The sequence below is a fragment of the Mauremys reevesii genome, linkage group 1 (genome assembly GCF_016161935.1).
Source record: "Mauremys reevesii isolate NIE-2019 linkage group 1, ASM1616193v1, whole genome shotgun sequence".
NCBI classification, from domain to species: Eukaryota; Metazoa; Chordata; order Testudines; family Geoemydidae; genus Mauremys; species Mauremys reevesii.
The window spans coordinates 261,478,280-261,501,323 of NC_052623.1; the positions used below are offsets into that span (position 1 = coordinate 261,478,280).

The 23,044-nt window shown below is 46.5% G+C and overlaps 1 protein-coding gene across 1 annotated transcript in view; it reads right to left on the reverse strand.

Moving 5' to 3' along the window:
- Nucleotides 1–20,327, reverse strand: part of NT5DC3 (5'-nucleotidase domain containing 3) — a 34,551-nt gene extending 14,224 nt beyond the window's left edge. The window contains exons 1-4 of the mRNA XM_039484206.1: nt 20,068–20,327; nt 4,261–4,445; nt 2,080–2,154; nt 1,531–1,586 (exon numbers count right to left, since the gene is read on the reverse strand). Of these exons, the coding sequence (XP_039340140.1) occupies nt 1,531–1,586; nt 2,080–2,154; nt 4,261–4,445; nt 20,068–20,272 (521 nt within the window). The 5' untranslated portion in view covers nt 20,273–20,327. The remainder of the gene's footprint in view (nt 1–1,530; nt 1,587–2,079; nt 2,155–4,260; nt 4,446–20,067) is intronic.
- Between the last annotated feature and the right edge of the window lie 2,717 nt (nt 20,328–23,044).

Below are 23,044 nucleotides of genomic sequence, written 5' to 3' on the forward strand. Positions count from 1 at the left end.
AGAGAAAGGGGTTACTGCCAGGGGGCAGCACCCCATGTAAAAGGGCACCAGGGTCCAGGGAGGGACTCGGGGCCAGGGAACAGGCGGATCATGGGCCTGCAGAGGGCGCTCCGTGCTGGAAATGGACCTAATTCCCCCGGAGTCACCAGCAGGAGGTGCTGCAGGGGTGAGTCCGACGCGTTACATGCACCTTTAACCACTTCACCTATCCCTTAATCCAGCCAGCATTTACGCCAATATTCCAAACCTATGGAAAGCTTCATACAGCTGCCTTTTAAAAAATATAAAACAAAATAAAATCAACCTGTCAAACACATCTCCTCCTTCTCTCCCTAGAAGTACAGCAGCCCAGGACTAAGAATAAGCAGGATCCTGGGCATGTGCATTTTTTCTGTACACAGAAGTGTTACGACTAAGATCTGATGTTATCCCACTATATTGCTGGAATAGATTTGGGAGCCTGAAAACCCGGGCTTAAGTTCATTGTATAAAAGGTCTTTATTTTTTGAACTAAAGGTTCTGATTTTTATTTATATACCTTTGTAGAGAGGAGTTTCCCAGCTTCCAAGTGGGAAGCTGCAGTTATAGAAGGCACCCCAAGATAGACTCTGAGGACTTGATGTGTTGCATATCAGAACACATGAAGAGGTGGTTAAAAGGTTTAGTGGTACTCTGGTAATTTATAACACAGTATCAACATGATGGCTGCATTAAAATCTTTTAATCACACACACCATCTTCTATTTTCTCATATATACGAGAGACTCCACCATAACAGAACGTAAGAACTGCCATACTGAGTCAAACCAACAGTCCATCTAGCCCAGCAGCCTTCTCCAACAGAGGCCAGTAATGGAGTTTCAGGGGGAATGTTCAGGACAGGGCAGTTTGAATGATCCACCCCGGTCTTCCCCTGGCAGCCTCTGGAACAGATTATCTAGTAAGAGTACTATAATAATCTACCTACCAAGTATATTGTTAACTGGCACAAATATACACAGAGAGGAGTTCTGAAGCTGGGATATGACTTAACATCTATAGATTTTTCTTAAAGGGAACATTCGATGGTACACATTCCAAATACAATGTATTTTCCCCTCTGCTACTGTAGGTACAGAACGTTAACTGTTTTAATTGGAATACCCATATCATAATAGAGGAAGTCTCAAGGAGCATCTCTCCCTCTTCATTTGAGATTCCAGTGTCCCTGCGGCAACAACTCACACAGAAAGCTAACACTGGAGAAGCATTGAGTGTATTTGTAGCTGTTTTTTTAATAAAAGCTGAAAGTTGGGGACAAGGTGCTGAGTCAGCACCATATCACCAGCCAGCTCTCCATAGAGAATCCCTTCTTCTAGTTCAGCCAGTAAAGAGCACACCTGTGTCCCTGCCTTCCAGTAGAAGACTATACAATATACACTGTACTACATTGCTACTGGCCTGACTCTTCAATGTGCTTGCAGAGGAGCATCCAGTGGATTCAGAAAACAGGAGTGTGTTTTATATCAACTAAGCAATAATTCTACCTACCTGTATACTGTTCCCAATTGAATATAGTGAAAAGCATCAATCTTCATCAATAATGCCTTGAACAAAAACAAAAATTTCAGACAATTTACATTCCATAAAAGCAGTCTTATATACAGTTATAAAAGCTATAACCATTTTATCGGTCACAAGGAGTAAGACTTTCTTGCTCAGATATGGATGAATTTCAATTAGAAATTCTTTGTAAAGGGCAGCAGAGAATTTTGTCAAAGGATTTCATTCAGAGCTTGTAAAAACTACTAGAAACTGTATTATTCAGATGACATGGGATTACAATCATGAAGAAATAACTTTCCCTAACAATACTAGCATATTTGTGTTTATTCTCTTCCAACCTGATTTGTCATAAAAGCCTTGAGGAAACCGCTCTTTAAAACAATTCAAGCTGTCACAAACATAAGGGAAAAAAAGAACAAAGGGCCTACATGTCAGCACAAGGTAAAACCTTTGATGACATTTATAAAATGCAATATTTATTTTCATAATCTATGTATTCAGCACCACGTAACTCACCACATCATTTATACCTACCCGATGTACATCATAATGAAGTCCTCTTATTGCAAAATTGGGATCATAATCATACTTCCTTATTTCTGCGGGATACTAAGAATAAAAAGTGAGGGTTAATTTAAACTATTTACACACCCCAAGAAATTTCTTTTTCCAATTCTAAAAAGCTTAACTTCCCATGTGTCACTTTTAGCATTCACTGAAGTATGCCCTTCAACGTGCTGGTGATGCACACGTGAAAGTATCTACAACTCACATACAAGAATGGGAAGAACACCTGGGGGGGGAAAAAAATCTATAACTCAAATCTTCAAATGTGAGCGACTAAAGTTAGGCATCTAAGGAAAAGTGGCCCAATTTGCACAGAGGATGAGCACATGCAGCACCCACTAGCTTCTGTGACATTTCTAAGTATTCATCACCTCTGAAAATTGGACTAAAGAAAAACAAATACCTTTAGACACCTGTGCTCAAAAGCTTTGGCCCAAATTTTCAAAACCTTTCTAAAATTAAGAACTTGGGCTTTCTTATTGCCCTTAGCATGAAAGGTTCACACAGTTCATTATGCAGCAAGAGGCCAACACATCAAAAACAAAAGTTTGACTTGAAGCATTAGAGCTAAAGACAGTCAGATAAGTGGCCTGATTCCAAGGCTTCACCCCTTGTGAAATCTTATCTGGACCATTAATTTAGATTGGATTTGATCTGATTAATATATATATTAATCAAAACTTTAGTAAAGTTGATTATTCCAGGGTTAATATCTATTCATTTGATGTTTACTTTTAAATATATTTCCAGATTCCATGCTGCCTACATCAGGGTTTTCAATTTTTATTTATACTAGCCAGATTACATTTTAGTGACAAAAATTAGCCATCTTTTAAATTGACTGAGATACGATGATATGGCCTCTGTCACCTAAAAGCTTCACCTGCAGGGTAATTCTGATGCTATAGTACAGGGGTCGGCAACCTTTCAGACGTGGTGTGCCGAGTCTTCATTTATTCACTCTAATTTAAGGTTTCGCATGCCAGTCATACATTTTAACGTTTTTAGAAGGTCTCTTTCTATAAGTCTATAATATATAACTAAACTATTGATATAAAATCAGTTCAGGTGCCACCTTCGGCACGCACGCCATAGGTTGCCTACCCCTGCTATAGTACATAACGGTCAATAAAAATGCAGCTAGAGAGAGACTGGAGTTAGAGAGAGTTGTTTTCCCTTGGGTTGAAAAAATATATTCCTATGGGAAACTATATCTCCCAACAGGTGGCCTGAAGCATTACATCATATTGTAAAGTATCAGAGGGGTAGCCGTGTTAGTCTGGTTCTGTAGAAGCAGCAAAGAATCCTGTGGCACCTTATAGACTAACAGAAGTTTTGCAGCATGAGCTTTCGTGGGTGAATACCCACTTCTTCGGATGCAAGTGCCACTGCTTGCATCCGAAGAAGTGGGTATTCACCCACGAAAGCTCATGCTGCAAAACTTCTGTTAATCATATTGTAAGTGATTACTGGTACCCATAGGGGACTAGTTTCCAATTTCAAGCTACTACTACAAGCATGCAACCCCACTGCTATTGCAATGTGTCAGTTTCTATTACAAAAACGACACCGAATACAATTTGCTAACTTATGCTGCAGAAGTTTCAACCAAAATGTTGCAGAATTTTAGAGGCCCTAAGTTGTGTGTGTTTATGGTACCTATGAAGTTTTAACTTTGTTTGTTAATCCAGAGATATTTATAGACATTTATGTATAGCTGTTAACCTTTGGACTGAAATATGGGAATGGAAATGCCCAATGCTACAATGTCCATTCAGTCCAGGTTAGGATATGTAAAATATTCCAAATGGACAATAATAATAATTGCATTCATAACAGTGCAGTAAGTGAATTCTGCTTAAAATACAGGCAACTTAAGTATCCTCATACCTACAAGATGTCTCTGCTAACTGACTGACAGATACAAGAACGGAGTCTTCTTTCCAGTTCCTGGACTGTCTCCATTCTGCACATTACTGCAGCTGAGACTGAACAAGGAACTTTGTAAGCAGCTGCTGCACAAGATGTACCAAAAGACAGCCAACTGGGGACCAAGCCATTATGAGATGTACAAAGCTTCTCTCAACTAGAAGTTGCTCATAGCATTCATACAAATAAAGATGCATACTGTAATTTCATTCATCTTACCCGATGCTCATTAATGAGAAGATCTCGGGCAGCATTATAGATCAAAGTGTGCAGATCTTGGGAATAAAAGACCAATGTGTAGTCATAATCAAAGCCATAGATTTCAATGTCTGATAGACTCATTTCATTGTTGGTAAAAATAGCATCTGGATTCAGCAAATTACTCATAATTGAAGGAACCAAGTCTGAAGAAAATAAAAAAAAAAATGGAGTTAGTATTCCAGCCTTATACAAAGCATAAAATCAAACCCCATGCATATTATATTTTAAATTTGACATTTATCATTATATATTTGTAATGACCGGGTTACTGGTCCAGTAGATAGGGGGCAAGCTGTAGATGTGATACAACTTGATTTTAGTAAGGCTTTTGACAAGTCCCACCTGACATTCTCAAAAGCAAACTAGGGAAATGCAGTATAGATCAAATTACTATCCAGTGGGTGCACAACTGATTGAAAGTATCAGAGGGGTAGCCGTGTTAGTCTGGTTCTGTAGAAGCAACAAAGAATCCTGTGGCACCTTATAGACTAACAGACGTTTTGCAGCATGAGCTTTCGTGGGTGAATACCCACTTCTTCGGATGCAAGCAGTGGAAATTTCCAGGGGCAGGTGTATATATAAGCAAGCAAGAAGCAAGCTAGAGATAACGAGGTTAGATCAATCAGGGAGGATGAGGCCCTGTTCCAGCAGCTGAGGTGTGAAAACCAAGGGAGGAGAAACTGGTTCTGTAATTGGCAAGCCATTCACAGTCTTTGTTTAGTCCTGAGCTGATGGTGTTAAATTTGCAGATGAACTGGAGCTCAGCAGTTTCTCTTTGAAGTCTGGTCCTAAAGTTTTTTTGCTGTAGGATGGCCACCTTAAAATCTGCTATTGTGTGGCCAGGGAGGTTGAAGTGTTCTCCTACAGGTTTTTGTATATTGCCATTCCTAATGTCTGATTTGTGTCCATTTATCCTTTTCCTTAGAGACTGTCCAGTTTGGCCGATGTACATAGCAGAGGGGCATTGCTGGCATATGATGGCATATATTACATTGGTGGACGTGCAGGTGAATGAACCGGTGATGGTGTGGCTGATCTGGTTAGGTCCTGTGATGGTGTTGCTGGTGTAGATATGTGGGCAGAGTTGGCATCGAGGTTTGTTGCAAGGGTTGGTTCCTGAGCTAGAGTTACTATGGTGCGGTGTGCAGTTACTGGTGAGAATATGCTTCAGGTTGGCAGGTTGTCTGTGGGCGAGGACTGGCCTGCCACCCAAGGCCTGTGAAAGTGTGGGATCATTGTCCAGGATGGGTTGTAGATCCCTGATGATGCATTGGAGGGGTTTGAGCTGGGGACTGTATGTGATGGCCAGTGGAGTCCTGTTGGTTTCTTTCTTGGGTTTGTCTTGCAGTAGGAGGCTTCTGGGTACACATCTGGCTCTGTTGATCTGTTTCCTTATTTCCTCGTGTGGGTACTGTAGTCTTGAGAATGCTTGGTGGAGATTTTCAAGGTGTTGGTCTCTGTCTGCGGGGTTAGAGCAGATACGGTTGTACCTCAGTGCACACCGCACCATAGTAACTCTAGCTCAGGAACCTTATAGACTAACTGACGTTTTGCAGCGTGAGCTTTTGTGGGTGAATATCCACTTCTTCGGATGCAAGCTTGCATCCGAAGAAGTGGGTATTCACCCACAAAAGCTCATGCTGCAAAACGTCAGTTAGTCTATAAGGTGCCACAGGATTCTTTGCTGCTTTTACAATATGACACAGTTGTGCAAAAAAAGCGAATAACGTTCTGGGGTGTATTAATAAGAGTGTCATATGTAAAACAAGGGAGGTAATTATCCTGCTCTACTCAGCATTGGCAAGGCCTCAGCTGGATCACCATCTCCAGTTTTGACTGCCACATTTAAGGAAAGATGTGGACACACTAGAGAGAGTCCAGGGGAGAGGAACAAAAAAAATTACAAAAGGTTTAGATTAACTGACCTATGAGGAAAAGTTAAAAAACCCTGGGCACATTTAGTCTTGAGAAAAGACAACTGAGCGGTGACCTGATAACAGTCTTCAAATGTGTTAAGGGCTGTTATAATGAGGATGGTGATCAATTGTTCTCCATGTCCACTGATGGTAGGACAAGAAGCAATGGACTTAATCTGCAGTAAGTGAAATTTAGATTAGATATTAGGGAGAAAAAAACCTTTCTAACTACAAAAGTTAAGCACTGGAATAGGCTTCCAATGGAGGTTGTGGAATCCCTATGATTGGAGGTTTCTAAGAACAGGTTAGGCAAATGCCTCTCAGGGATGGTCTAGGTTTATTTGGTCCTGCCTCAACACAAGGGGCTGGACTTGATGACTTCTCGAGGTCTCTTCCAGCCCTGTATTTCTATGATTCCACAAATATAAGTAAGTGTTGATGGACGCTATTAAGCCATTTCACTTTAATATGTAGACTTTAATATGGTGGAACAATGATAATCAATAGGACACAGTAATACCCGATACAAAATATACAGGAATGACACAGCAAGTCACTCTGGTGGGGGAGTGGCAATATTTGTGAAAGAAGGCAGCGAGACAAGAGTCTTAAATGACTTGAACTGTACCATAGAATCTCTACAGATAAAAATTCCATGCTACAATAATAAAAGTATAACAGTAGGAATATACCACTAATCACCTGACCAGATAGTGACAGTGATTGCGAAATCACTCAGGGAAACCAGAGAGGCTACAAAAACAGAAAACCCAGGAACAACACGGGATTTCAACTATTTCCATATTGACTGGGTATATGTCACCTTAGGATGGGATGCAATAATAACATTTCTAGACACCATTAATGACTGCTTCTCGAAGCAGCTACTCCTGGAACCCACAAGGGGAGAGGCCAGTCTTGATTTAGTCCTCATGGGAACACAGGATCTGGTCCAAGAGGTGAAAATAACAGAACCACTTGGCAATAGCGACCATAATGTAATTAAATTTAACATACTTACAGTGAGAAAAATACCAAAGAAACCTACCATAGTAGCATTTAACTTAAAAAAAAAAAAAAAAAAAAAAAGAGAGAGAGAGAGAGGCCTGGTCTACACTAGGCGTTTAAATCGGTTTTAGGAGCGTAAAACCGATTTAACGCCACAACCGTCCACACTAGGAGGCACCTTATATCGATTTTAATGGCTCTTTAAATCGGTTTCTGTACTCCTGCCCGACGAGAGGAGTAGCGCTAATATCGGTATTAACATATCGGAATAGGGTTAGTGTGGCCGCAATCGACGGTATTGGCCTCCGGGAGCTATCCCACAGTGCACCACTGACCGCTCTGGACAGCATTCTCAACTCGGATGCACTGGCCAGGTAGACAGGAAAAGCCCCGCGAACTTTTGAAATTCATTTCCTGCTTCGACAGTGTGGAGAGCTCATCATCACAGGTGACCACGCACAGCTCATCAGCACAGTTAACAATGCTGTCTCCTGAGAATCGAAAAAGAGCCCCAGCATGGACCGCTCGGGAGGTAATGGATCTGATCGCTATATGGGGAGATGATTCAGTGCTAACAGAACTGCGTTCCAAAAGACGAAATGAAAAAGTATTTGAAAGAATTTCTAAGGCGATGACGGATAAAGGCCACAGCAGGGACTCCGTGCAGTGCAGAGTGAAAGTTAAGGAGCTCAGACAAGCCTACCAGAAAACCAAAGAAGCAAACGGAAGGTCTGGGGCAGGTCGAAAAACATGCCGCTTCTATGCTGAGCTGCACGCAATTTTAGGGGGCTGCGCCACAAGTACCCCACCCCTGACCGTGGATTCCGAGGTGGGGGTTGTAATCTCTGCCATGTCTGAGGATTATGCAGACGGGGAAGATGAAGAGGAAGAAGAAGAGGAAGACCTCGCAGAGAGCACACAGCACTCCGTGAACCCCAGCAGCCAGGAGCTTATCATCACCCTGACGGAATTACCCTGCTCCCAGCCCTCACAAGCAACTATTCCAGAGAATGACGCCCTGGAAGGGAGCTCTGGTGAGTGTACCTTTGCAAATAGCAAACAGTGTTTTTTAAGCAAGCCTTTTTTAATGATTGATTTGCCCAGAGGACTTGGGATGCATTCGCAGACAGTATAGTTACTTAGAAAAGTTTGTTAACATGTCCGGGGATTGAGAGGAAATCCTCCAGGGACATCTCGATGAAGCGCTCCTGTAAGTACTCCAGAAGCCTTTGCAGAAGGTTTCTGGGCAAGGCATCCTTGTTCTGCCCACCATGGTAGGACACTTTACCATGCCATGCATGTAGCAAGTAATCAGGTATCATTGCGTGGCAAAGCATCGCAGCGTATGGTCCCGGGGACTGCTGGCATTCAAGAAGCATCCGCTCTTTATCTTGTTCTGTTATACTCAGCAAAGTGATATCGTTCAGGATAACCTGGTTAAAAATCAGGAATTTAAGTAAGGGGGGTGGCCATTTTTCTACTGGTTTCATGGAATGCAGCAGCTTAAAAAAGACACTTTCCTGCACGTAGCGAAGCGGGGGGAGGGGAGGAGTGAAATGCCGATGATCTTTTCTGTTTGGTCACCGGTGGGTGGGGAGGGGAAGGTTGTTGATTAGCAGGAGCTAGCGTGGTATTAGCCATGCGTTGGGGAGGGGTAAATCACTGAGACAGTGGCTTACCATGGCCGCATGCAAGCTGAATTCTGATGCCTGGACCTGATGTGTCTGTGAGATCTGTAAACCCAGAGCTGCAAGCGGTCACTATTAAGATGAAAAATGCGACCTTGTAGGGAAATCACATGTGCTAGGTGAATAGTGATGTTCACTGTGAAACAGTATAACCATTGTTCTGTAAAATGTATCTTTCTAAATATTTATCTCCCTCATGCAGCTGCAAATTTTTCAACCATCCCTCCTCCATCCCAAAGGCTAGCACAGATAAGGCGGAGGAAAAAGAAGACGCGAGATGAGATGTTCTCGGATATTATGGAAGTTACACGCAATGAAAGAGCTCATCTGAATGAATGGAAGGACGTGGTTTCAAATTACAGGAAAGAGGCCAGTGAACGTGAGGACAGGAGGGACAACCGAGATGAGAGGTGGCGACAGGAAGACCGGCAGGAAAATCAGCGGTGGCGGCAGGAAGATCAGCGGTGGCGGGATGCAACTCTGGGGCTGCTGCGTGATCAAACTGACATGCTCCGGCGTCTTGTGGAGCTTCAGGAACGGCAGCAGGATCACAGAGTGCCGCTGCAGCCCCTGTATAACCACCCTCAACCCTCACCATGTTCCTTAGCCTCCTCACCCAGACGTGTAAGAACGCGTGGGGGGAGGCTCCGTGCACCCGCCCACTCCACCCCTGTGGACAGCCCAACCAGAAGGATGCCGTTACTCTGAATTTTTTTTTAATGGCCTTCTCCATCCCTCCTTTCCTCCTCCCAAAGCACACCCTTACTTCTCTCCCTCTTTTTATAATGAATCAATAAAGAATTCATGCTTTTTAAATATAAGTGACTTTATTTGCATAAGTAAGCTGTACTCGAAGGGGGAGGGGGAGTTGCTTACAGGGACTGAGTCAATCAAGGGGGTTGGGTGTTCATCAACAAACACAGCAGTCACACTGTACCCTGGCCATTGATGAAGCTCGTTTTCAAAGCTTCTCTGATGCGCACCGCTTCCTGGTGTGCTCTTCTAATCTCCCTGGTGTCTGGCTGCGCGTAATCAGCGGCCAGGTGATTTGCCTCAGCCTCCCACCCCGCCATAAAGGTCTCCTCCTTACTCTCACAGAGATTATGGAGAATACAGCAAGCAGCAATAACATAGGGGACATTGGTTTGGCTGAGGTCTGAGCGAGTCAGTAATGTGCGCCAGCGAGCCTTTAAACGGCCAAATGCACATTCCACCACCATTCTGCACTTGCTCAGCCTGTAATTGAACAGATCCTGACCACTGTCCAGGCTGCCTGTGTATGGCTTCATGAGCCATGGCATCAAGGGGTAGGCTGGGTCCCCCAGGATAACGACAGGCATTTCAACATCCCCAACTGTTATTTTCTGGTCTGGGAAGTAAGTCCCTTGCTGCAGCCGTTTAAACAGAGTAGTGCTTCTGAATACGCGGCGCCATGAACCCTCCTGGCCATCCCACGTGGATGTTTGTGAAACGTCCTTGATCCACCAGTGCTTGCAGCACCATTGAAAAGTACCCTTCCGGTTTACGTACTGGGTGCCCTGGTGCTGCGGTGCCAAGATAGGGATATGGGTTCCATCTATCGCCCCCCCACAGTTAGGGAATCCCATTGCAGCAAAGCCATCCACTATGGCCTGCACGTTTCCCAGAGTCACAACCTTTTGTAGCAGCAGCTTAGTGATTGCTTTGGCTACTTGCATCACAGCAGCCCCCACAGTAGATTTTCCAACTCCAAATTGATTCCCGACTGACCGGTAGCTGTCTGGCGTTGCAAGCTTCCACAGGGCTATCGCCACTCGCTTCTACTGTGAGGGCTGCTCTCATCTTGGTATTATGGCGTTTCAGGGCAGGGGCAAGCAAGTCACAAAGTTCCATGAAAGTGCCCTTACGCATGCGAAAGTTTCGCAGCCACTGGGAATCGTCCCACACCTGCAACACAATGCGGTCCCACCAGTCAGTGCTTGTTTCCTGGGCCCAAAATCGGCGTTCAATGGATAGAATCTGCCCCATTACCATCAGGATCTCCAAAGCGCAGGGGCCCGCGGTTTGAGAGAATTCTGTGTCCACGTCCTCATCACTGTCATCGCCGCGCTGCCGTATCCGCCTCTTACTCGCCTCGGTTCAAGGTCCTGGTTCACCATATACTGCACGAGAGTGCGAGGTGTTTAAAACATCCACGATTGCGGTATGGAGCTGAGCAGGGTCCATGCTTGCTGTGCTATGGCGTCTGCACGGTTCACCAAGCAAAGCAAAAAAGGCGCGAAACGGTTGTCTGCCGCTGTCAGGGAGGGAGGGAGGGGTGAGGCTGTACCCAGAACCACCCGCGACAATGATTTTTGCCCCATCAGGCACTGGGATCTCAACCCGGAAATGCCAAGGGGCGGGGGAGGCTGCGGGAACTATGGGATAGCTACGGGATAGCTACCCACAGTGCAACGCTCCAGAAATCGACGCTAGCCTCGGACCATGGACGCACACCACCGATTTAATGTGTTTAGTGTGGCCGCGCGCACTCGATTTTATAAAATCTGTTTTACAAAACCGGTTTATGCAAATTCGGAATAGTCCCGTAGTGTAGATGTACCCAGAGAAACCACACAAAAATAAGAAAGCTAGTTAAATGGAGATTAAAAGGAACAGTCACAGGAGTGAAATGCCTGCAAGCTGCATGGAAACTATTTAAAAATACCATAACAGAAGCTCAAACATATACCCCCAATTTTATTTTTCTTTTTTAATTAAGAACCAAAAAAATGCCCCCATGGTTAAATACCAGAATAAAAGAAGTGGTTAGAGGCATAAAGGCATCCTTTAAAACCTGGAAGTAAAAATCCCACTCAGGAAAACAGAAAGGAGCATAAACTCTGGGAAATCAAACGTACAAATATAATCATGCAGGCCAACAAAGAATTTGAAGAGCAACTAGCAAAAGACATACAAACTAATAGCAAAAAAAATTTAAGTACATCGGAAGCAGGAAACCTGCCAAACAATCAGCAGGGCCACTAGACGATCAAGGCACTACAGGAGCACTCAAGGAAGACAAAACCATTGCAAAGAAGCTCAATGAATTCTTTGCATTGGTCTTCACTACAGAGGATATGAGGGAGATTCCCACACCTGAGCCATTCTTTTTAGGTGACAAATCTGAGGAACTGGCCCAGATCGAGGTATCTATAGAACAGGGGTAGGCAACTTATGGCACGCGTGCCGAAGGCAGCACACAAGCTGATTTTCAGTGGCACTCATGCTGCCCGGGTCCTGGCCACCGCTCTGGGGGGCTCTGCATTTTAATTTAATTTTAAATGAAGCTTCTTAAACATTTTTAAAACCTTATTTACTTTACATACAACAATAGTTTAGTTATATGTTATAGACCTATAGAAAGGGACCTTCTAAAAGTGTTAAAATGTATTACTGGCATGCGAAACCTTACATGAGAGTGAATAAATGAAGACTCGGCACAGCACTTCTGAAAGGTTGCTGACCCCTGCTGTAGAAGAAGCTTTGGAACAAAATAATAAATTTAACTTATCAGGACCAAATGGTATTCACCCAAGAGTTCTGAAGGAACTCAAATATGAAATTGCAGAACTTAACTGTGGTGTGTTACCTATTGCTTAACTCAGATTCTGCACCCGATGACTGGGGGATCGCTAATGTAATGCTGATTTTTTAAAAGTTCTAGAGGTAATTCTGGCATTTCCAGGCCAGTTAATTTAACTTCAGTACCAAGCATACAGTAGTGAAGCTACAGTAGTGAACAGAATTATCAGACAAATTTATGAACGTGATACATTGGAGAAGAGTCAAAACAGCTTTTGAAAAGGGAAACCATGTCTCACCAATCTATTAGAATTCTTGAGGGAGTCAATAAACATGTGGGCAAGGGTGATTCATTTGATATAATGTACTTGGACTTTCAGAAAGCCTTTGACAAGGTTCCAAACCAAAGGCTCTTAAAGCAAAGTAAGCAGTTATGGGATAACAGGGAAGGTGCTCTCATGTATCAGTAACTGGTTAAAAAATACGAAAACAAAGGGTAGAAATAAACGGTTCAGTTTTCACAACAGAAAGAGGTAAATATGGGGGATAAGGAGGGATATGATAGAAGTTATTAAATCATGAATGGTGAAGAGACAGTAAATAGGGAAGTGTTATTTACCCCTTCCTGTAACACAAAATCCAATGAAATTAATAGGCAGCAAGTTTAAAACAAACATAAGTACCTCTTCAAACAAAACACAATCATAGGACTGGAAGGGACCTCGAGAGGTCATCTAGTCCAGTCCCCTGCACTCATGGTAGGACTAAGTATTATCTAGACCGGGGCAGGGGCGGCTCTAGGAATTTGGCCGCCCCAAGCACGGCGGCATGCTGCAGGGGGCGCGCTGCTGGTCGCCGGTCCCGTGGCTCCGGGGAACCTCTTGCAGCCATGCCTGCGGGAGGTCTACCCGAGCCGCGGGACCAGCGGACCCTCCGCAGTCATGACTGCAGAAGGTCCACCGGAGCCGCCTGCTGCCCTCCCGGCAAAAGGCCGCCCCAAGCAAGCGCTTGGCGCGCTGGGGTCTGGAGCCGGCCCTGGACTGGGGTCACCAACCAGTGTATATTGATTGACTAGTCGATCCTGGAGCCACTGACAGTCTATCACGATCTCTGGCCGTTAAAAGTCCGGTGGCGCAGCGGGACTAAGGCAGGATCCCTGCCTGCCTTGGTCCCGCACTGCTCCTGGAATTGGCATGTCCCTGCGGCCCCTGGGGGGGTGGGGGAAGGAAGGAGGTCTCTGTGCACTGCTCCTGCCTGCAGGTGCCGCCCCCGCAGCTCCCATTAGCTGGGAACAGGGAACTGTGGCCAATAGGAGCTGCAGGGGCAATGCCTGCAGGGAGGGGTAGCGCATGGAGACCCCTGCTCCCCCCTCCCCCAGGGGCCACGGGGATCTGGGGGCTGCTTCTGGGAGCGGTGCAGGGCTGGGGCAGGCAGGGAGCATGCCTTAGCCCTGTTGCACCACCGACTGGGAGTCACCCACTGTAAGCACCACCCAGCACGAGCCCTCACCCCAACCTCCTGCCCCAGCCCGGAGCACCCTCCTGCACCCAAACTCCCTCCCAGAGCTTGCGCCCCTCACCCCCTCCTGCACCCCAATCCCCTGCTCCAGGCTCAGCCCAGAGCCCCCTCCCACATTCTGAACCCCTCAGCCTCAGCCCAGAGCCCACACCCACTCCTGCACCCCAACCTCCTGCCCCAGCCTGGTGAAAGTGAGCAAGGGTGGAGGAGAGCAAGCAACGGAGGGAGGGGGAAATGGAGTGAACAGGGCAGGGCCTCGGGGAAGACAGGGTAGATCCTGGGCTGCACTTAAATTCAAAAAGTGATCTGGTCCATAAAAAGGTTGGAGACCACTGATCTAGATCACCCCTGACAGGTGTTTGTCTAGCCTGCTCTTAAAAGTCTCCAATGAGGAAGATTCCACAACATCCCTAGGCAATTGATTCCAGTGCTTAACCACTCTGAGAGGAAGTTTTTCCAAATGTCCAAGCAAAACCGCCCTTCCTGCAATTTAAGCCTGTTGCTTCTTGTCCTATCCTCAGAAGTTAAGGAGAATAATTTTTCTCCCTCCTCCTTGTAACAACCTTTTATGTACTTGAACCAGTGGAACTCGTTGCCAGGGGATATTGTGAGGCCAAAAGTATAACTGGGATCAAAAAAGAATTAGATAAGTTCATGGAGGATAGGTCCGTCAACGGCTATTAGCCAAAATGGTCAGGGACACAATCCCATGCTCTGGGTGTCCCTAAGCCTCGGACTGCCAGAAACTGGGACTGGACAATAAGGGATGGATCACTTGATAATTGCTCTGTTCTGTTCATTCCTTCTGAAGCATCTGGCACTGGCCACTGTCAGAAGATAGGATACTGAGCTAGCTGGACCAGTGGTCTGACCCAGTATGGCCGTTCTTATGTTAAGTCTCCACCTGGAACAAAGAAAAATGCTGTCTATAATTTTATTAAGATGTTTGACTACCCATAATATTAAATACACACACATTTACTTTGGCTACTACTTTTGAAGTAAGAAAAATATTAGTTTTGGGATACTTGACAGAAATCCCTCTTTCAGACACAATACATGCATTTTTGACACCTCTATAAATATGTTTTCATTTTGTTTTGCTTTTACCGCCAGTATCCTCTTCTTTTAGTCTGCACCTCTTTCCCAACCATTACTTAGTTTATCTGCTGTGCAGTAACTGTTTTAATTTTGGTTTCAAGCACAGCAGGTATGCGTAGAAGCACAAAAGATTCAGCAGAAAATCACACAGGATTAATCAAGTGAAGGATAGATAAAGCAACACAAGAAATGGCCCATGGTCTGAAATCCGTATTAGGCTTCAGAAATGAATGTAGATTTACCCTTTTAACAGTACACTTACATAAGAACATTAGAACAGCCACACTCGGTCAGACCAAAGGTCCATCCAGCCCAGTATCCCGTCTTTCAGGAGTGGCCAATGCCAGGTGCCCCAGAGGGAATGAACAGAACAGGTAATCATCAAGTGATCCATCCCTGTCGCCCATTCCCAGCTTCTGGCTAGGGACACCATCCCTGCCCATCCTGGCTAATAGCCACTGATGGATCTATCCTCCATCAATTTATCTAGCTCTTTTTTGAACCCTGTTATATAGTCTTGGCCTTCACAACATCCTCTGGCAAGGAGTTCCACAGGTTGACTGTGCGGTGTGAAAAAAAATATTTCCTTTTGTTTGTTTTAAACCTGCTGCCTATTAATTTCATTTGGTGCCCCCCCTAGTTCTTGTTATTTACTCCTTCTCATAACTCATTTCCTTATTTACTGTCTCCACACCAGTCATGATTTTATAAAACTCTACCATAACCCCCTCCCCTTAGTTGTCTCTTTTCCAAGCTGCAAAGTCCCAGTCTCCTCATATGGAAGCCGTTCCATACACCTAATCATTTTTGGTGCCCTTTTCTGAACCTTTAACAATATCAATATAACTTTTTTTGAGATGGGGTGACCACATCTGCATGCAATATTCAAGATGTGGGTATACCATGGATTTATACAGAGGCAATATGATATTTTCTGCCTATTACCTATCCCTTTCTTAATGATTCCCAACATTTTGTTTGCTTTTTTGACTGAGTGGATGTTTTCAGAGAACTATCCACAATGACTTCAAGATCTCTTTCTTGAGTGGTAACAGCTAACACTTGCACCATTTAATTCCAACTCAGGCAGATAAAGGTAACTTAACAGATAATTATTCTTCCCAAACAACAATGAAGTAAACATTGATAGTGTGCTATTAACCCCCAATTTCCTAACCCGAGAGTGTGAAAAGACCTCTTTCTCTCTCTCTCTTTCAGCAACAGTGCATTCAACATGGCACAGTTATTTCTGTTTTTCGTCAGTGTTTTTGCCCAGAGTTCATTTTATAGGTATTTCATGGTTGCCTGAAAGCTGTAAACCAAGCTATTATAAACAGGTTTTAGACATTAACTACATTGTCTGGCTGACATACCCCAAGCACGTACTACTTAGGCCAAAATGACTTAACGTAAGATGATTAATCAGTCCTGACTGAACAGTGAAATAAAAACTAAATGTCAAATAGCCTATAACAACCTCAATTCCCAAGTGATCCTGAAAATACTTGTCCTCTGCCTCTATATTCCCATCTGAGTATTTACAGACCTCATTCCCCTAACGTAGGCCAGGCCTCCTCAGCAGCACTGTAAGACAACGCCTCTAAAAATATTTCTAGGTGGGATTTGCAACCAACATGGATAAGGAGTGCCAAAAGAACAGAAAGAAAAGATCCAGAACAGTATGCGGCATGTATGTTTGCATGATCTCTATGTTTCTCCACCCAAAAAACCCCTGTATTATCCTTTGAACTCTCTCATATATGGCGAAAGTGCCTGCAATGATACATTTGAGTGTGTGATTTTAGCACTTCTGAAAGAGTCTGAAGTATTATCCAGAATGATTATGCCTTCGGTAGCAGAGGGCAAGCTTCCCCACATCTTTCTCTCAATATGCCTGAACCCTGATGCTGACCAACAAACTCTGCTTCAGTTGTCAGACCCCATTCAGTCCTTGACTTACCCAATGAAGCTGCAGACATGTGCACTTTGGTAATGCTCTACCTCCCTCACCCCCAATGATAACATGGGCAGAGGGAAATAGACTGAGCCCACCTAAATAATTTCACACAGGCCAAACAGCCATCAGATGGTAGTGACTGAAAGTTGTTACTAACATTTTATAATTGTAAGATGCCTCAGAGAGCATGCTTCTATATAATGATGATATACCTGCATGACTGAGGTCACTGGACGTTCAAATTCTCAGCTAGCAACTTAGCCAGGCTGTTAAATAATAAAAATACATAGTTTTTATATAGGGCTTATCATCAGTAGATCTCAAAGAGCTTCACAATCTTTAATGCATTTCCCTACCTCACACAGGCGTTCTGAGGAACAGTATTATCCCAATTTTACAGATGGGAAACTGAGGCAGAGAGAGGCTAAGGGTACCTCTCCATTGCAATAAAAAACCCACAGTACAGCCGTGGCTAACCCAGGTCAGGTGTCTCAGGCTTGCGGAGTATAAAATTGCAGTGTAGGTGTTCAGGCTCAGGCTGGGGCTCGGGCTCTGAGACTTCATAAGGGGTCAGAGCCCAGGCCCAAACATATACACTGCAATTTTATAGCTCTGCAACCTGAGCCCTGCAAGCCCGACTCAGCTGACCTGGGCTCTGAGACGCTGTGCCGCAAGTTTTTTATTGCAGTGTAGACATACTCTAAGGTAGCATTTCTCAAATGCGGCCACCATGGCCACATGCAGCCACTAGCAGATTTATTTCCAGCCACAACAGCCTCCAAAGCATGGGCAGAGATTGGAGGCGCATATGGGGGTGCCCCCCTCCCAAGTTGAGTATGTTGTTGGGGGGGGCACAATTTAAAGGTTCAGCCACCCCTCAAATAGCTTGAGTCACAGCCCTCCTTACCCTCAGTCTCCCTTTGCGGAAAGCAGCGGCCACTCCCTGCAGTGCCCAGCTGTTGTTCCTGAATATTTGTTACCAAGGACAGCCAGATGTGCCGCCTTGATGTTTGCACAGGAGCCGCCAGCAGGGATCGGCGCCCTGCACTGCGCAGCCTCCTTGGATGCTCTGGGCAGCGCCTCTGGAGACACATGGGACCAGTGTGCACAATGCCTAAGGCAGCTCTTGTCAGTGAAGGTAACTGTAGCATTCAGTTGCTGGTGCGCTCTCCTGGGCAGCTCCCCCACAGTCAGGGCACAGGGAGCCTGGGACTCCACAAGCAGCCAGTGGGTTCCAGATACACCTTCCCTGGGGCGGGCTCTCACTGAAGGGCCGTAGGAGGCAGGGACAGAGAGACGGGTTGGTGCCTTGGAATGTGTATATGTGTGTATTTACTTGTTTTTCCAATGGCTAATTACATATTTTAGGGGAAATTGTCAGAGCAAGAGTTGGTGGCCGCACTCTGGGGCCATCAAAAAATTTGTTGTGAAAACCCCTGCTCTAAGTCACTGACCCAACGAAGCCCTTGTTCCCTCATCCTCAGAAAACTGCCTGAAGTTACTTTGCACAAGCCTACTTATCAACTTTTGCTTCCTTGCTTCAATACCTCAGAGTTATTTACCAGAAGTGGAGACATTCCTCTGCAGCAGTCTTGGGGTTAAATAGTAATTAATTAATTGGACTTGTAGCCAAAAGAAAACCAACTAAAAGGTCATTTCATTCTACCACTTTTGGAACGTGACCCCTTTGCAGAAGGGGCCTCAAACAGAAAGACCACATACACATGCATTAAATTAACTCCTTGCTTTTCTTATTTGTTGAATTTACTTTTGCCTCAGTGCTACAGTGAAACAGATTTAAAAACAAAGATGTAAAAAGTTTTATCAACTCTGAGCTACACTATAGCAAAACATTTTCTTTCAAAATAGTTTTAAATATTTAAAGTTAATAGTTTCTAGTTCGAAAATGTAATTAGAATGGTTCACAGTTACTTCAGTATTTGTGGTCTGAAAAAATACAGGTGCTGAGCCCATCCTGATTCCAACATTTGTTGATAGTTCAGTCTTCAGACTCCCTTATCAGTTTTAATGTAGTCTCTTATCTCTTATGAGATAAAAGTGAAAAGTCACCCATAATTTAAGATGATTATGAAAGGAGGCTACTGTCGTTTTCCTGAAGACAAAGCCAACCACATAAATCACAGTCATACTAAAAATACTGTATTTGAGGAACCGCATAACAGACTTCAGTCACATCACCAGGCAAATTCATATTTTAGCCATCTGCAACTAGTTACAATCACCATGGTGTAAGGCACCATTTGGCAACTACAAAACACACAAAAAGCCAAATGGTAAAAACAAAATGCATTTTTAACAGGTATACTTGATAGAAAAGCTCAACATGGACTCAGTTTACCTTCAATTTGCCACCTGAACCCACTATCTTGCAGAAACTTTATTTTCCTTCTGTCTTATATAGCAAACATAATACCAGCTAGTGCAGGTACCTCGAGGAAAAATAAAGCACAAATTTTGTTTTGAGTGAAATGTTTTGGCCTTTAACTGACTCATTCTATTTCCTATTGGGGAAGCATCCACTTCACAACTAGCACCCTTAAAGCAACTACTGAAGCAGCTAGCTTTATGAGATAAGGCTCCGCTGCCAGGCTCCCTGCAACCACAAGTCCAAATCCTAGCGGGAGGCCGTCAGTCCTTTCCTTCACCCTTTCCAGGCTGGCACCAAGCTCCAGGAAGCTTGCTGAACGTGGAAGTTTGGGGAAAGCTTTTGTATAAGGACTCAAGGTCCTCCCTGCTCCTCAAGGGCATGAATGGCGGTGGGGTGCACGACCCAGGTTAATGCCCCTCCCCCGGTCTGGCTGCCGCTCTTCAGCCCAGAGCCTGGGACATACTTTGGCAAGGGAATCCCGCAGAGCCGCCTGGCCCGCTGGCAGGGCAGCAGAGAGGGTGGCCGAGCGGTGCCCTGCGGCAGCTGCTGCCCACGTGCCCGAGAGGGCGGGAGGTGCCCTCGGGCCCCAGCGTGACACTGATGCTGGCGGAAGACCCAGTCCCGGAGGCTCTGCGCGGCACTCACCCTTGGTCACTTTCTTGGCCTCCCTGTAGCGCGCCCACAGGTAGCTCTTCATGTCCGGGGTGGGCGCAGGGGGCGGCGGCTGCTGCTGCTGGGGAGCCACCGTGCAATGGGGACCCGCTCTGGAGGCGCTGCAGCCGCAGAGCCCGGCGGCAGCGCGACCCGCACACCCCGCCCGCCCTGCGCCCAGCAGGGAACGCGCCGCCATGCCCGGTGCTGCCGCCCCCGAGCTGCGAGCGACTCCTCGGCTCTGCCGCCGGGACTCCCCGCCACCCCCCGTCTCGCCCCGCCGCTGTAGCGGCCGCCTGAAGTCACTTCCTCGAGCCCCGCCCTTCCCCGCGCTGACTCTCCAGGGGGGCGGGATCAGCGGCGAGACACCAGCCGCGGAGCTGGCAGCTGCTGGGGCACCCAGCCCCGGGGGATGCACGTGTCGCGCCGCCGGCGACTGGGGGGAGGTGGGACGGGCCAACGGCAGGGGGCTGCTGCCGAAGGGGGCTCGGGTTGCGATCCTCGCTTAGGTTTTGCACATGATCCACAAGTGGTTTGGCTTCAGCTCTGGCCAAGCCCTTAAGGAGAGTCGGGTAAAGGCGCTCCCCGGGCAGCCCCATCCCGTGCAGTGGGCCAGACTCCAGAGACAAGCAGGGCGTTCCCCAAACTGGCTGAGCAAAGACAGTGCGTTGCATAACCAGAAACCAGGGATCAGCTCCTGCCTTACCCCAATGCTGGGCACAGACGCTAGTAGTGGTAGATGTCCTAACCAGTGTTTCTCAACCTGGGGGTCATGACGATCTTAAACTGAAGCTCCAAGCCCCAGAGGGTTGTGGAAGCCCGGAGTTAAGGTAGAGGTTTAAAAAAAAAATCTAGTGGGAGGGGAGGGGGAGTGTGGTCGCGATTTTTCTTTTAAGTCCAAAGGTGTCATCAGCCCAAAAAGGTTGAGAAACACCATCCTAAGGTGTCAGGCCTGCACCTATTTTTCTCTAGGTCAAGCATAGACCACCCCACCCGCCTTTGGTTACCTGGATCTGGAAGCTCAGACTCAAAAACCCAGCTGCACACAGTGGAGTTCAGAGACTGTTTCTGTAAAAGAATGCATGCAGTGTAGTTATAGCCATTTCAGTCCCAGGATATTAGAGAGACAAGGTGGGTGGGGTAATAGCTTTTATTGGACCAACTTCTGTTGGTGAGAGACACAAGCTTTCGAGCTATACAGAACTCTTCTTCAGGACTTCGTGACTGGTGTGGCTCAAAAGCTTGTCTCTCTCAACAACAGAAGTTGGTCCAATAAAAGACACTACCTCACTCATCTTATCTCTCTCTTTACAAGACTATTAGGGTAGGATATGGGTACAGACCAGTGGGCTGAAAGGGGATGGGAGACTTAAGGGACTTAAGCTACAGTAAAACAGTAAAATAACCCTGAATAATTCCTTCCCCCACCTTCAGAGGGGCACAAAACCTAATCCCACCAGTGGTACACATAAAACTGAGATGCCCTAGCTAGTTGTGGTAGCAGCTCAGGAGCTGCTCAGTCTGGACCTCTAGCGTGGTGGGGTATGTTGTTTCTCTGCTACTCAGCATTCCCCCTTCCCAGGGCCGGTGCAAGGATGTTTCACGCCCTAGGCGAAACTTCCACCTTGCGCCCTCCCCCGTCCTCGAGCCCCCACTCTGAGGCGCCCCCCCTGCGGCAGCTCCCCACCCTCCACCCTGAGGCACCCCCCCACCCCAGCTCACCCTTGCTCCGTCTCCACCCCGAGCACGTCGTCACTGCTTCACTTCTCCCGCCTCCGAGGCTTGCAGCGCCAATCAGCTTAGGCGCCGCAAGCCTGGGAGACGGGAGAAGTGAAGCAGCCACAGTGTGCTTGGGGAGGAGGCGGGGCAGGGGTGAACTGGGGCGGGGAGTTCCCCTGCATGCCGCCCCACCCCGTTACTTGCTGCAGGCGGCCCTCCCCGCGCTCCCCTGCCCCAGCTCCCTCCGCCTAAATGCTGGCGGCAACCGGGGCGACCGAAGATCTGGCCGCCATGGTCGCTGCCAAAGAAAATGCCACCCCCCAAATTCTAGCGCCCTAGATGACCGCCTAGGTTGCCTAAATGGTTGCACCAGCCCTGCCCCTTCCATCAGGACATACACGAGTATAAGTGTGCACCATCAGGCCCAATCTAGCAGTGCCCATCCCATGTCCTGTTTCCCAGGCTCACATACAGCTACATCTAGGGAAAGACAGTCCTTCCTTTCCAACAAGGCCCCCACACCCACACTCCTGCCAAGATGGCACTCTCACCCCCCTCCCTGACTCCTCCTAACTGTCCTGGAATCCTCCCACTTCTTGCCCCTCTAGGCCATTGATCCTTCAGCACTTGGCTGCTCGCACCGAGGTGCCAAGTGCTGATATATTACATTACCCCTGCTTTTAAGAGGATGCGTCTGTCCATTCCTCCTGCCCTCTCCCCCCCTCCCCCCGCCCCCGCCCCCGAATCCGGCTGAAGCTACTTCAAATACTCTTTAAGCCACTTGGGCAGTCTGCTCTGGAGTTCTGAGACTGGAGCCGGGGGTGGCAGGGGTGAATCTCAGGAATACTCTCCTGCTGAGCCCTGGCCTGAAACCACCTTGAGTGTTTGCACGCCCTCGTTATCCCTGTCTTCACTGAGCCAGGGTACCCACTCTAGGCTTTCTGACTCAGGAACATTCCTTGGGGTTACACATTGGAATTGCTGGGGCTGTAATAGGGGACCCCAAGAGTATCTCACCCAGTGCTCCTGTGTATGATCAGTGTCCTTGTGCCATGAATTCAGAGGGCTTCAGATGATTGTAATGAACCATGAAAGATTGTCCACCCAGCTCTGAGGACAGCTTATATAGCACCCCATATAGTCTCCTGATAACTGTAAACAGATGAATAAACTTGACACTGCCCCTTCCTTCTAGTCTGTTCTCACACCCACACCAACTCTCCAGGCTCAGACATCTGTCTGGTGACCTTGA